Genomic DNA, 15,494 nt, shown 5'->3' on the forward strand with positions numbered 1-15,494 from the left:
GCTAGAAAACACTATCATTATAAAAGAAAGTCTAGTTCTTCTTACTGCAGTTGCTGGGCACTCTCATTCACCAGGAGTAGGTTCCACTAGCAAAGCTGGTTTTTTTGGCCCTGAGCATATGTCCACTCCTTTCAAAATAAACACAAGATCCCCTCTTCCTCCAAAATAACAAAACAAAAAAAAAACACAAACAAACAAAACAAAACACAAACTTAAACCCTCAAACCCAAGCCAAACTAAAACAGTTTTCTTTTTTAGGAAATTTAAACACAAACAGACAAGCAACATCCCCCCCCCCCAGGTCACCCACCCAGCTCCTTCTACTTGGGCAATGTGAAATGATGCAAATAAACATCTAAGTCCATTAATCACCTGCCTACATACTTTTCCTTCTTTTCCCCAAAATTCCATATTTTGTTAATATTTTTTTTTTTTCAATAACCATATATTTCTGTTTTCTGACTGCTGCTGTCAATGCCACTTCTTTCTTGACTTGATCGTTTTTCCAATGTAGTTAAAATATCCAAAGCCTCTTAGCAAAACACTCCCATTTTGTTGAGTGGTTATTAATGCAAACATCCTTTTTTTTTTTTTTTTTTTTTTTTTTTTTTTGTGGCTTACATGCAGTAATTATAATACTAATAGCAAAACTACCCATGTTTTTCTATAGTTGACATAACTCCATCCCAGTGGTTTGACAAGCAAAGAAATAGCTCTGTCGAATACAAAAATATATGGTTAAATGTTATTTTTCTTCAGTGTTGTAACAGTCTTGTGAAGCTGGAAGAGCAAGAAGGCTATATCAACGTTTCCATTCTCTTTGCTATGCGGAATGTAAGTCACACAGTCTCACTGACCCTTTCGGCAGCCGACTCACGACAGAACAGTCAAAGTGACTGTTCCTTTTGTCCTTTTCAGAATCGCAACCGCTTCCTCGTGGGTCACTCCTTCCAAACTCTGCCCGTTCACAGCAATGATCTGATCCCCCCTCTTCAGGCGTCCGTCCTCTGCCGCTGCGCCCTGAAACAACACAACATGTCACTTCAGGCTCCTGCGTTTCTTCTTCCCCCTGCCACACTGTCCTTATGGTCTGAATAAAATGGGTTCAATGCACAAAATCCTTTAGAACTTTTTTTTTATTTTCAGTTATTCAGAAATAGTCCATTGTTGCACAGTCCGTTAGTGCTGGAGTATGCCCATTATAACTGCCTCAAGTTTTGCAACACCTAGAAATTGGATCTAGAGGATTTTTATATTCCCTTAACCCTGTTCATCCAGATAATGTAACATCTAAGCTCTACTAACATGGAAATAAAATTTTCAAGACTGAAGTTTTTAGCAACTGGAATGAGAAATCCAGTAATCAAATCCAGCTCTGTACTTTGGTTTACCATAAAATTTTGGGATTCTGGATTTCAGTTTTCTCTGACTTCGGGCTGTTTCCTAGGGCAGTCCAAGCTACCAAATCCAGGTCAGTACCTAAACTGCTCCAAAGGTCCACACTAAGTTAAACTATTTTGTCTTGGTGTACTCTTCAGACTCTTAGTCTAAATTAATAAACCACTTCTTTCTACTACCTTAAAAAAATATACCCTAAACATAAGGCAAAGGGGGTTGTTTTTCTAAGTATGTACAAAATTTCAGTTTTGAGAATTGAAGTCTCTGCCTTATGCAGAGTCACACACATTTGGAAATTCTTTCCTAAGATTAGCCTTCAAATGCTGCAAGCACGTCCTAACGAGAACTTGCACTAAGGAAGAAAAACTGTGAGAAACTGTAGCAATCCTTTGGCTTCAAATTCAGCTCATGATTTAAGATAGTAGCTGCTGTGAACTAATAAAAGGATTGGCTGAGCAAATTTACACTTACCTTTGCAAACACTGTCTTCACATAGATAGGCAGGTCTCCATGGGGACTGCCATAACCACCTACAATACTAAACCCGAGGCCATCTGGTCCTCTGTCCAGGGTAATGGTCTTGTACTGAGGAGGTCTATGAAAAGAAAAAAGAGAATGGCAATGTTGTCTGAACTTACAATTTAACATGCAGAATATTCAACAAAAAAACTTTTCTCCTTACAACCTAAGCAACACATTACCCTTTCCATTATAACTACAAATGCTTTTATTACAATGAACTGGCTGTTGCAGTTCCTGTAAAACACTGTAGTTGTCTAATGCCCTCATTATTACTCAAAGGTAGTTATTTCAAACACCTCTTCCACCGAGCTCAGGGCATAGCTACAGCTGCAACGACCCAGTAGCAGTGCTTACTAGCAAAGCAGAGAAGCAAATCTCTATAATCAACTTCTACTTTAAAAATCCCGTAACCCATTATACCTCCTAAAAACCATCTAATATTAGCCCAAACAGTTTACGTTGTAAGGTTTAAAGGCTTCTCTCCTCTAATACATGACTATTTGTGTAAATGTGTTCACACGATTTGCAGGTGTACTTCCCCACATACACTTTTGACTACAAGAAATTTTGATGTCCTGTCTTTCAGAGTAGATATGTGCAGCTGAAGAACCCAATTCTCTTTTTTCCTGCTCCTAGAAAAAAATCCCTCAGGTTCATGACCGAGTTTGTGGCAAAACTTGTTCACATGGCTGAACCTTTCAGTATACCAGAAGCAGTCTACCTTGTGTGCTAGAAAAGTTTGATGCTCCTGATAGCCATGCTAGAAAGTACACCATGGATACACAGGCAAAGGAAAGGATCTTGCTATTTAAGTCTAAGAAAAAAACCATTTTGGGTATATCAATTAATCACAGCTACCAAGGCTCAGTGAAACAAAGGAAGCTGTATTTACAGAGAAGAAATCCAATCACATCATAATTCTACAGATGGGCAAAATAAAGCAGCACAGAAAATCACATAATGAAAATGCGGAAGAGGAGTATGGCCTACAGGTCCCATGCATACTGGATGTGTAAGTCATGATCAAATCAAACAATACACCCATTATTTGCTAGAATTCCCGATTTTTAAGGTTGAATACGATCTAAAATAACAAGCTATAGAGGTTGTATATTCTATAGTTACTGACCCTAAATCATCCTGAAAAATGCTGGTTGAAGTTATTCCCACTAAAGAAAGACTGGACGTAGGTGGATCCTGCTGCTGACCAGTGACGACACTCACTTCTCCTCCAGCTACAACCTAGGAACCAAGTTCATAAACCAGTACAATAAGAATGCTGACACCAAAATACTTCATTGTAGCAGCTTGCAAAATAGTACTCAGAAAATATTCCAAGTGTCACTGAAGATTTTTTTTACCTGCAACTCAATAGTGCCTGAAGCATTTTTTAAGAGACTAACAGCTTGGGAATGAGTCATGCCCTCAGTAGATGTTCCACAGATGCTAACAATCCTGTCCCCAACCTGCAGAAGAAAATGTAGAAAATGTAAAAGTAAGTTGTTGAAAGAAAATGATAAATAAATCTGCAAAACAACAGTGGATATGTGCATTTGCATTTAGCCAGATTTTATCAGTGATATATGGCAGGAAGAAAGAAATTAGCAACTGTTCTTGGTACATTTTCTCTTGAAGGCAAATCATCTTTGAACAACATAATGACTCAATACAAAGGTACAAAATTCAATGTCACAATTAGTAAAACACACCGGTTTAGTGTATTCTGTCTAAAATAGCAATGGTGCTTTAGAGAATTGATCCTAACACTCTAGAAATATACAGCATGTAAAATAAGAGATACATTTCACATGTCACCTGAAGATAAACTGAGGTGGTAAATTACGATCAAAGATTATATGTTTGAATTCATTCTGAAATAATGCTGTCCATTTTCCATAGAGCACCAGTCAAATTCAGCCGCCTCTGGTACAGGCTGGATAGAGTATGCAAGTAAGTACTGTATCAGATAAGACCTTCCACTTTAACTAAGAATCTAAAAATTATATCTTCATCCTAAGACTGATAAGCATAGAAAACAGGAGAGAGAAAACGGACTGCATACATACTGTTGCAGGAATGACCACCATGTTCACCAGTGGAGTTCACTTAACGAATTTATCATTCTGAACTACTTTCTTTACTTTTAATTTTCACAGTCTGACTACCTATATTATCCAAGATTGGTTTAGGACTTAATTTCCAAAGTTAGTATCTTTCAGTAATTACTTTTTACCATGCTACCACTGTGAGTTACTGTTTCATCAATTCAAACAGGAAAAATTCTGGTCACAGCCAGAAGCACTTATGACTGTATCGTTAAACTGCTAATTTATTGCCTGTCTAGAGTAATTACTGTGCATTACCCATGCAATCTTTACATCCTTCTTAACAATTCACTTACTCTGAGTTTCTGTGTCTGAGCTGCAACTCCATTCGGATGCATCATGGCAATGAATATAGGAACATCTCCAAGAGGACTTCCTACACCTCCAGCAATGCTCACTCCTAGTGAATCTGCAGCGCCCTGTTATTGTTATAATAAAAAAAAATCAGATTTTTCTGGAAAGAAAGCCACATACACAGAATTGTAGGCTTACCTCAAAATGTTGCTAAAGCCCCTACCTTAGGAAAATCAAAATTCCTATGTCTTAAGCCATTTTTTCAATTAATACGCTTTGCATCATTTTGAGAACGCACAGAGAGCACAACATGTGCTTCTTCCCTGCAGTGGCAAGTGACCATTTGCTGACTTGGTTAAACGTTTTGTCTTGACTAAACTAAATACTTAAGAGAATTTAGTGTCAGACACTTAATTTCAGCACAGAAAGTCTGGGTGAGGAAAACAGGACAGACAGGATTGCCTGTCCTTAATATTGTCTGTATCCACCTCCTATTATGAACCTCCTGAAGACTAGACTCAATCTTTATGCTCCCTCTAGTGTCCTGTTGTTGAATAACAAAACTGGCTGTTCACTAATGTAGGACACCAAGCCTAACAGCAAAAGCTGTTATTGTCAACTGGTACTTCCAGATTTCACTGTAAAAAAGAGAATGGCTAAATACAGTCCCTGTAATCAAGTGAATGAGATGCCAGGCAAAGTCAAATAAATATAAATATTTTGGACAATCAGAAGCAGTCTGTGACTTGGATTTTGTGCTTTTGTAGATAAGGAAGTCAACGGAATTTCGCAGTTGAAAACGTGGCAGCTGTCCTTTAAAAGCCTACCCATGAAAAATGTGTGAAGAATGAAATACCAAACAAAGGGCTTGCAAGTTTGGTACAGTTTCCCAGATTTCACTGAAACATTGTCTGGATTTAACTCAGTTCGGTAACCAGTAAAACTAGGTCCCATTTTCTCTTTATCTTTCCCCCTTTTGCTTTCAAAACAGGTTTCAAAATGTGATAGCATAAATTGCAATGATTTTACATAAAAATGTAAGCACTGGAGATTATACAGTCTTGATCTGAAAAGACAAGCAAATTAATCAGCTATTGCCCCATCAGCTCCTGTCTCGAAATGACTAACAGGCCAGAGTTCTTTCTTCCTGAAAACACACCTACTGACAACATCTATAAAACCTTTCCTGATACATATTGCTTCATGCTTTAACTTACCTTTTTTATTTCAACTGTTCTTAGTCCCTGTATTTCAGAAGTTGCTGTCAAATGAATTTAAAAAAGAGAGAAGTTAAACTAGGATTTTTAGGAAACTGTTCTATTAAAGTTATTCAAACCACTGTGATGGTTTATTACTTTGTGTGGTTTATTATGAACTCAGGTTGTAAGCAGATTTTAAAAGTGGATGTCTTTAAATTAGTAGGATTGGCATAGTTTTAGAATGGGCAAAAACATAATTCATACAATTTAAATAACTTTCAGAATAAGACTGCTAAGCATGCTCAAACAGAAAAAATCTAATGTTTGCTAGAAATACTTTGGTCAGAAGTAACTTTGTTCTAAATTTAAGCATGAGACAGTCACATCTATTCTAATTTAACTATACAGTATCTGGATTTTGAAGAATGAGACAGCTTGACTGAAGACATATTTATATTAAATAGAAACTTATGGCTCAACATAGATTCTCAGTATCTAAGTTGCTGGTATAACAAGCTTCTAGCTTCTTTTATAAAAACCTATTTGAAGATATATATGATGCACTGTGTAACAACCACCTCTGCAGTATTTTAATGACTAGGGAATTACTTTCAGGCCTACAGCACGTAATGATAACATATTAGAGAAAGTGAAAGATCTCAGCTACCAGTTCAAACATATAAAATAATGAAAGCACTGAAGAAATCTTACTGGTATTCTTCTTTAGACCACTTTCAAAGACCTCAGGTGCACTGGACCCAGAAACTGGGAAACTGAATGATGAGAGACTGCCACTTCCTTCACTGACCTAAATAGAGTGTTAGACTGGCATTAGAGAGCAACTTCAGATACCCAACTGATAAAGCTGTAACCCACTGAATTCAGCAGATTTTGCTGTATTTTTCTTTTTCTCTGTCCAGTTAAAGCTGACACAGTGAACCTCCACATATCTCTTGGTCACTCAAGAGGGCTGCTTGTCTAACACATCATTAGACCAACAGATACTGCATGTCTACAACTCAATGTAATTCTTTAAAGTGCTGCTTCTGAGGGCCAGGTTATGCCCTTATATTTGTACCTTCTATCACACCACAGACACCTTCTGGTGCAAAAGTTAAAGGGACAGAATACAAATGGCAGGTCTTCACGCATCCTCATGTTCATCTGCTGCATCAGATAAAACTAAGATGAGGCTTTCCATTCAGCTTCACCTGCACAATCTCCAAAAAGGTTTTCAATATTCCTGCAGGGCAAAGTAAAGGAACATGGCTCCTAGTGACACTCGTTCACTGACTGTTACAGATGCTTCAATACGTTCAGCATTGTGAGCTTCTTACTTAGCTTACGTTAAGGCTGCTCAGAGCCTACATGTTCTCATCTTGTTTGGCATTACTCATTTTGAAGAGAGCCTAACATTTCAGTCTTACCCCATCTTAACTTGTTCACTTGAAACTGTTTAACTATGATTTGTCTTAAAACTCTTTATGATGATTTGCATATCCAGTTTATAAACAAGAAAGTTCTAATGTGACCTGTGAGCTCAGAAATATAGCTCCTACCAAGAGAATCACAATGTGCACTACTACCCCATGAAGGATGCATTCAAATGCAAACATTTATATGAGTTTGTAAGACTCCACCATTAGACCAACAATAAAATAAATAAGCTTGAGAGAAGCCTGATGGAAAGACTACAGGTTTCTTGCTTCTGATGACCAAGGTTAAGGTAAGAATATGCAAGGAGTGGAGAAATTCACTAAGTTTACTGAAACAACACTCTATTGCATGCCAAGCCCTCCTGAAGTAGTGAAGGGTTTGAAAGTCCACTCCAGATTCTGATATCAATGACAATCAGCGCTCTCTCTGCTGGCAGATAAAAGCCATAAAAACCAGACAAGGCAACAAAATCATTTCTGGATTATACTTTTGGCTGGACCATGTCTTCAACAGATACAATATGGTCAAGTGGACATACAGAATGATTATCAAAAAACCAAAGTAGAGAAAAACTACTTTTCTTCACCTTGGATGAAGTATGTAGGAGTCATTCTCATCATAACCCAAATTATTTTTATTTGCTTTCATTATTTAACCATTATTTATTCCAAACAAAACCGTTTTACAATTACACACCTGGCTGCTCTGGGATGTCCTCCTCTCGGAGTGGAATGGACCAGCTTTTATTCTTCCGACCTCTAGTCTCACCGTACCTAATGAACACTAAAGAACCAGCCACTTATAATACGTCTCTTCTGTCTACACCATTAAAGCCCACAACAATATTTAAGTCACTTATTAGGTAGTCAAAGAATAAAAAAAAATATGGACAGAAGGGAAAATGGGATGAGCACTGAGCAGACAGAGCTCACGGCAGGATCAGAAGCACACAAATTAAGTATACTGTGTTATTCAGTCCCAAGGTTTTTTTTTTTTTTTTACTTTCTGGATTAATCGATTTTACAACATAGGTGTGAAAATTACACAGTAAGTCTAATTCAGTTACTTGTCACTTAACAGGAAGTAGTTCTGGCTTCTCAGCTGTAATGTCAAGATATATTTTCAAGACGGCATTTTTCAAGAAATCATGAAATTTACTATTTCACAGTAAGCATTAAAAATAGTTTAACACCTTGAAGTATTAATCATTATTTCTGATTATACGACTGAGAACATGTTATTTAAATTAGTAGTTAGTCATCGCTCTCCTGCTTTTTAAATTATCTGTTGCTCTGGATACCTAACAACATAAGTACAGAAATTTTACAGAGTAGGTTTTCCAAACACATATCTGTATTTTAAATGACCTTCCTGCATCTGACTCCCTACAGGAAGCTTGGTGATAGGGACTGTTTGCACATTGAAAATCCTTGACTACTCTTTAAGCTTTTAATTATACTATTAAGCATTTACGTATCTGCATAAAATGCATGTCTCAGAAGAAAATTCACCCTGCAATCAAATATTTAGAGACCAAGACATGAAGTTGATTTTGTAAACAGCTAAGTTATTATCATGAACACCACCTGGAAAAGTGGACTTCTGAAATAATACAAGTAGTGTCAAAAGAAGACCACTTATCTGCAACATATTCAAATACAGAAATTTCAAAGTTTTGTTGCTATTTTGCTTTTCATTCTTCCTGCTACTGGGAAATTGTTAGTATGAACTCCTGTATCCAAAGAACTTCATATTAGGTAAATTTCCCTTTATTTACTGTGATTTATTAGAGCTGTATAACTCCAAGAGAGGTTCATGTATTTGTCAGAAAATCTGCAGTAAGAAATAGTCCAGTGTATCAAAACCAACAACAGGACACGTCCAGTCAAATAGGGTTGCTGCTCTCTTATGTACAACAATAAAAGACTTATTACTAAATTGCTTTTTATTTTTGAAATAATTTTGACTTCTCTCTATACTGGGAAAGTCTTGATCAAAGCTCAGGCAGAATGACTCTTTCTTGCTTGCATAAATTGGCCCCTATTAAAACATATGGACAACTCTTACCCAAAATGGAAAATGGAGGAAGTAAACTGCATACCTAAAATTACCACAACCTCACATAAAATGCAAACCCACAAATGAGCTTTAAAAGTTATAATGTGTGAAAGTAGGAGGAAGTACTTTCCAGCTGAACTCGTGAATAAATCAACCCACATCTAGTTTTATTACAGCTTTTATTACAGCAATTGACATCATCTACCTGGACATGTGCAAAGTGTTCCACGGTGTCCTGCACAACAGCCTGGCCTCTGCACTGAAGAGACATGGGTTTGATGATGGAGGGGCCACTCAGTGGATAAGGAATTGGCTGAACATTCAGAGGGTTTTGGTCAGTGGCTCGAAGTGCTAGTGGAGACCAGTGACAAGTGGTGTCCCTCAGGGATCAGTACTGGAACTAGTGCTATTTAATCTCTTTGACAATGACATGGACAGCAGAACTGAGTGCAGCCTCAGCAAGTTTACGATGACACCAAGCTGTGTGGTGCAGTCAGCACGCTGGAGGAAAGCGGTGACATGCAGAGAGACCTTGACAGGCTTGAGAGGTGGGCCTGTCCAAACCTCATGAAGTTCAAAAAGGTCAAGGTTCTCCATCTTGGCAATCCCAAGCACAAAGACAGGCTAGGCAGAGTATGGATTGAGAGCAGTCCTGAGGAGAAAGACCCTGGGGTGCTGGCTGATGAAAAGCTCAGCATGAGCCAACAATGTGCAAGTGCATCCCAGAAGGCCAACTGTATCCTAGGTCACATCAAAAGAAGTGTGACCATCAGACCAAGGGAGGTGATTTTCCCTCTCTATTCCACTTTCGTGAGACCCCACCTGGAGTACTGTGTCCTGCTGGGGAGCCCCCAGCACGAGAAAGACATCAGCCTGTTGGAATGAGTCCGAGGAGGGCCATAAAGATGATGAGAAGGCTGGAACACCTCTCCTACAAGGACAGGCTGAGAATCCTGTGGTTGTTCAGCCAGGAGAAGAGAAGGCTCTGTGGAGACCTCACTGTGTCCTTTCAGTATCTGAAGGGGGCCTACAAGAAAGCTGGGGAGGGACTTTTTGCAAGGGCTTGCAGCAACAGGATGAGAGGTAATGGGTTCAAACTGGAAGAAGGCAGATTTAGATTTGATGTAAAGAAGAAGTTCTTCATTATGAGGGTGGTGAGACACTAGAACAGGTTGCCCAGGGAACCTGTGCATGCTCCAACACTGGAGGTGTTCAAGGCCAGGCTGGATGAAGAGTTGTGCAACCTGGTCTAGTGGCGTCCCTGCCCCTGGACCCCTTCCAACTCCAACCATTCTATGATTCTATCATCTATTTCCAACAGTTTAAGACAGTTTGCTCCTAGATCCTAACCCAAGTGAACAAAACCAGAACAAATAACTTAACTAAAAATGGTGACTGCCTACACATGACTGATTGTGCTTCACAGCATTTATACTGCATGAACAAAACAGAATCACTAACAGTAAGATATCTGAGGTGTTTTAAAAGCCTCATTTCTCAGGGCTAGGACAATTTATTACAGGTACTGCTGTGTGGGATGAAGTATTTAGAACATCAATAGACGAATGATAAGTGGGAACTAACAATCTTCAATTAGGTACTCCAAAATGCTTACCAAAATAAAAGAAAATTGCCACATAAAATGGCATTTAATTTAAAGGAGATGTAAAAGTTCAGCAAATGAGGGAGAAATGCACTGTCCTCAGATAAAGTATCAGGTGAGAATGGAAAAGTACTATTGCCCTAGAAGAGTGTATTGACGACTTCACTGCCAGAACACAGACCCAGTTCTGGCATTCTCACTTACAGGCACATGCTAAAAGTACAGTAAAACTGCTTCTACCTTCCCTTTCTAACCCCTGTACACCTGTCCCCCATCTCTCTCCCTCAAACACCAAAGTTTAAGGAACTGTTCAAGACCTGGGAAAACAGACCTTGAAAGTGAGTGCAAAGAAGCATGATAACATATCTCTGTATCCAAGAGTGAGCTGTGTGTAGGGGCTGTTAAGTTTTTACCAGTGGAATGGTATTCCATTGGAAAATACTGGCTTGATGGAATCCTTGCCATGCAGCAGATGTCTCAAAACTCTGGGTGGAAAACAAGACAGACAAGTTGGCCGACCAGCTGGACATCCTGCCAGATTACAGGAAATGTTGTACATCTGAGTTCACTCTGATTTGGAAATAGGGAGAGGACATCAGAAGCACAAAATTTACTGAGAACAGGAATTCTGGTTCCAAGAGCTGCAGATAGGAGCTTACTTCAGTTGTCTTTGTGAGAAAGCAGTTTCTTATACTAGATGCACTGGTCACTGGAAAATGCGTTATAGTATTTAATGGATATAAGGTTACACTAGAAACAGCCAGAAAAGAAAAATATGAACATTATCAACTATGAATAAAATAATTTTTTGGCATAACATCTCTGATGAATTCTCCATCATTTAAAGTCAGCTCTGTGTATCTTTATAAAAACAGATGACAGTTAACCGGTTATCAGTTCGCTGAAAAAAATACAGTGTTAAGTTTTAGATTGTTCTAGGTAATGCTCCTCTCTTACTGCCCTCTAAGCATATGTCATTCTGCACCACCACTACTAATTTCATCAGGCAAAGTATAAAAATCTGAATGCTCGAGACTTCGGGAAGCTTAAATCTGGATTCACAGCTCATTCTCACTGACATCTCAGTAACAGTCTGAACACTGCCTGAATAAAACTAACACTTTCAAAAAATCTGGATCTCAAGTTTCCACTTTTATCCACCTTCTATTTTTCCAATACCTTCAGCAAAGCTGCAACAGCCTCCTGGTTCGCATTTCGAACATCTTCTCCGTTCACTGTCAGTATCTGGTCTCCTTGCATCAACCTCCCATCTGCATCTGCTATTCCTCCTTTGACGATATCTGACACAAACACCCCTGTATCATTTCTGCAAATACACACACGGATTTGGCATTACAGTGTTGTTTGAGGGCCATTTTTAAGACTTGCTGTTAGGAACACGATAAACATTGTCTCATTTTTCTGTTGAGTAATGCAGGGCTAGTTCCTCTATGAACGGTCACTTAGCTTAGGCACAAAAAATGACACGTACGGCCTTCAAGCCTAGAGGATCTGAGCACCAGAACCCAACAGAAACACAAGCATGCCCAGCAAGTCCCAGACACCAACTCTCCAGGTACGCTCATACCTTTTCCCAACGATACTCAGCCCAAGGCCTTTGCCAGGCTTCTTCTGGAGCTCTATATTGAGTACATCATACATGTCTTCCTCCTTGTACTGGGCCTCATCCCTGTACACAGTCAGACGAACTTTCTGGGGAGTCTGTCGGAGGACGTTGATTGCTTCATCATGTGTAGCATTCCTGAGGTCAATCCCATTCACCTGCAAGGAAAGAATACATTGATGAGTGTGCAGGACCTTCTGACAGACAAAGAGAAGATGCCTAGCTAGCAAATGACAACAAAAATGACCAAAGAAATCACCATACCTCTAGTATCTGATCCCCAGCCCACAGTCTCCCATCTTTAGATGCTGCTCCTTCTTCATATACTTCATGGATAATGATTGCTCCCTGTGGACAAATAGAACAAAAATAATTGCATGTTGAAAGAATATGCCCCTACTTTGAACTCAGATGAACTGAAAATCTCTACTGTAACTAATTGGTGATAAACTAAACAGTCAGATACATGATGAACAAATTACCAAAATATTTAAGAAGTTTATGTATACTTTAAATTTTAAAAGTGGTGTTTTGTTTTGGTTTGTTTTGTTTTTCCCCTAAACTGGTATCTAAAAATGCCACAGAAACAAATAAAGAAAAATTTTTTCCTATTGGAAATTTTAAATTCGCTATTGCTATTTCACTGCAGCAACACAAGTATTTTTCCAACCCACCAGCAATGTGTCTGCTCCTCCCACAATGCTCAGGCCAAGACCAGTCCGCCCTTTGGAGATATCAATGGTTGTTTCGCACCCGGGAATGATGGGACAAGTAGCTGGGTCAGAGGCTAATGTGGCTGGAGTTGAAGATCTGCTTGTGTCTAAAACAACAATTAAACATCCTGGTTACAGTGAGAGCATTTGATATTTTGACTTCGATATGGTGACTTTAAAACGGCATTTTGAGAGTCCATTAACAGCTCTACAGCAACAGCTGACCTACAGAGAAGGATGCTGTCAAGTCTTTCTTCCCCTCAGACAAATACTACACTGTAGTTTTAATCACAGTTGTCCTTTTTTTTCCTCTCATCAATTATCTGGATCACAGTCTGGATGGCCAAGGAATCTGTTGCATGGAACAGATTCTGCTTAGGACAGAATTTAATTTAAGCTTCTATACCAGCAGAGAGAAATGAAGTGCATAGTATGTATTAAACACATGGATTCAGCAATTTCAGCCCTACACTTTTGCAGTGGGTCATCTAAATAAATATTCTATCTCACACTCAGATCTGTACCATGAGAAAGAATAAGTATTAATCAAATATAGTGTTTTTTTTTGCAAGTCCAGCAATTCATGGTCAAGTCACAGGTTGTACACACATCATTGTTTTTAATGACCCTCAAAACCAACTTTTTTTTACACCATTCCAACTTTTAACAGCCCACTGATACAACTTTCCAAAGCAGTAAGTTTCATGATGTAAATATATATTCCTACAGTGCAAATATACATGCCATCCCTAGGTAGTAATTTATCTGTAAATTCAGTATCTCTGGTATGCCACAAATGAATCTTTGCTTTTGTATTTTAGTCAGTTCTATGTTCTTCTATATTCTTCACACAGAAAAAAAAAAAAAAAAAAATACCAGTAGGAGATAGTGTCTAGCAACTAAAGGAAAGAATCAGCAATTGAAATGTCTAGCATGTTCAGATTATCACTGATGTCACTGGTGCTTTAAAGAAACACCAAAGCTCGATTTTTTCCAAAAGGTAAAAACAGGCATCTAAATCCTTGTGAGGCACTTCTACAACAGGCTAGGGGAAAAGCAAGAGAGAGGTCTTCAGTGTGAAACCTCAATGCTTAACGTAAACGGATCTGTGATCTGAAAGTACTAAAAAATGCAACCCAGAAAACAGCTGAGTGTACACAAAATAAGAAAACTTGTTTACAAGCTGGGTCTCCATTTTTATGTTACTAAGTAAGCAGCACCTTACTTTTGACAGCTTCTGGTTCTGGTGAGCTGGAAGAGGGGGCAGTTGCTGGTGGCTGTATATTTCTCCTCTCTGCTGGGGCAGTGCTGGAAGGAACTGGTGCTGCAGTCAAGCTATCCATCTCTGCTGAGTTGATTGTAAGCCTCACCACAGTTTTGGATGTCTTCAGGAGACTAATAAACTAAATGATAAAGAGAAAAGCTAGTGAAGAGTGTAACTGGATTGTTCATCTGCAAAACAAACAAACAAACAAAAAAGCAGAACTGTTCTGCAAACTAGAGCTACAAGGCACAATCCTGCAGGTTTTATTTGGTAATGAACTAGGACAAATACTGATGCTTTTTATAAGAAAGAGCAATAGAGTTAACTGTGGACCAGACCTGGCTGATATTAATCAGGTAGCTTTTATGGAACTTCACCAAACTATATCAGATAAGAATGTGGCAATCTTTCAGTGGCTTCTCTGGACAACATAATATATTTGTAGCCATTATTAGAATAACCAGAAAACTAGTATTGCCTCTTAATGCTTGGGTAGAGTCAAACTCTTGTCACACAGAAGTCAACACCAAAAATCTACTGATGTAAATAAACATGCTACTGCCATCCTAGCACCTTAATCAGATGCACAGTTGGAAGGAAAATCAGAAAATATTACCTGAACTATGGGAGGGAGGGAAAGATGCTAGGGTGTAACACAAAATCTAGTATAAATGACACTGAAAAACCTTCAAAATTAATTGCCATCTCACAAAAAAAAGACACCAAATCCTCCTGAGACTATACATTTCAGAACTATTTTGAGAAATTACTTACTCAGTTTCTTTGTCTCTTCTTCTAGAGCCTACCTACTTCCCTGCAGAAAACCTCATTCTCTCTTACTCATTTACTGCTTTGAGATAGCAGCATATCAAAGAATAAGACGGATGCTCTCCTAATTGCCCTTTAACAAACAGAAAGTAATCTCCTCATGCCAAAAGAATCGTTTTTCTTGGTAGCAAGGCAAGTGCTACAAAAATGCCCTCCTTCATTCGTTACAGAACCCAGAGTTTGCAGAGCTAGAAGTCAGAAATAAATCTTGTTCTTTAGGAACAAAGATAATTTTCTCTAAAGGCTTGAAATATAATGAGGCCATTATTAGAGACACTGCCCATGTGTAAGTACAGTTCATGACTGTCCTCGTTTGGGGCAGCACAAAACTAATTCTGTTCAGTGATTTTACTTCTCAGCTCAGTCTCTCCTAATTAACTGCACCATCTGAAGTTAGCGGCATATTTCCACAGGCAATGTCTGCTTCTAGCAGTGATAATGCTCCATGT

The 15,494-nt window shown here is 38.6% G+C and overlaps 1 protein-coding gene across 1 annotated transcript in view; it reads right to left on the reverse strand.

The window, feature by feature from the left end:
• Positions 1-767: 767 nt before the first annotated feature.
• Positions 768-15,494, reverse strand: part of MPDZ (multiple PDZ domain protein) — an 81,000-nt gene continuing 66,273 nt past the window's right edge. Inside the window, exons 33-45 of the mRNA XM_008944874.1 lie at positions 14,179-14,356; positions 12,915-13,060; positions 12,505-12,588; positions 12,205-12,398; positions 11,796-11,943; positions 7,652-7,738; positions 6,230-6,326; positions 5,537-5,580; positions 4,322-4,444; positions 3,282-3,386; positions 3,050-3,162; positions 1,870-1,993; positions 768-1,020 (exon numbers count right to left, since the gene is read on the reverse strand). Of these exons, the coding sequence (XP_008943122.1) occupies positions 874-1,020; positions 1,870-1,993; positions 3,050-3,162; positions 3,282-3,386; positions 4,322-4,444; positions 5,537-5,580; positions 6,230-6,326; positions 7,652-7,738; positions 11,796-11,943; positions 12,205-12,398; positions 12,505-12,588; positions 12,915-13,060; positions 14,179-14,356 (1,590 nt within the window). The 3' untranslated portion in view covers positions 768-873. The remainder of the gene's footprint in view (positions 1,021-1,869; positions 1,994-3,049; positions 3,163-3,281; positions 3,387-4,321; positions 4,445-5,536; positions 5,581-6,229; positions 6,327-7,651; positions 7,739-11,795; positions 11,944-12,204; positions 12,399-12,504; positions 12,589-12,914; positions 13,061-14,178; positions 14,357-15,494) is intronic.

Source organism: Merops nubicus, unplaced genomic scaffold, assembly GCF_000691845.1.
Source record: "Merops nubicus isolate BGI_N331 unplaced genomic scaffold, ASM69184v1 scaffold22797, whole genome shotgun sequence".
NCBI lineage: Eukaryota > Metazoa > Chordata > Aves > Coraciiformes > Meropidae > Merops > Merops nubicus.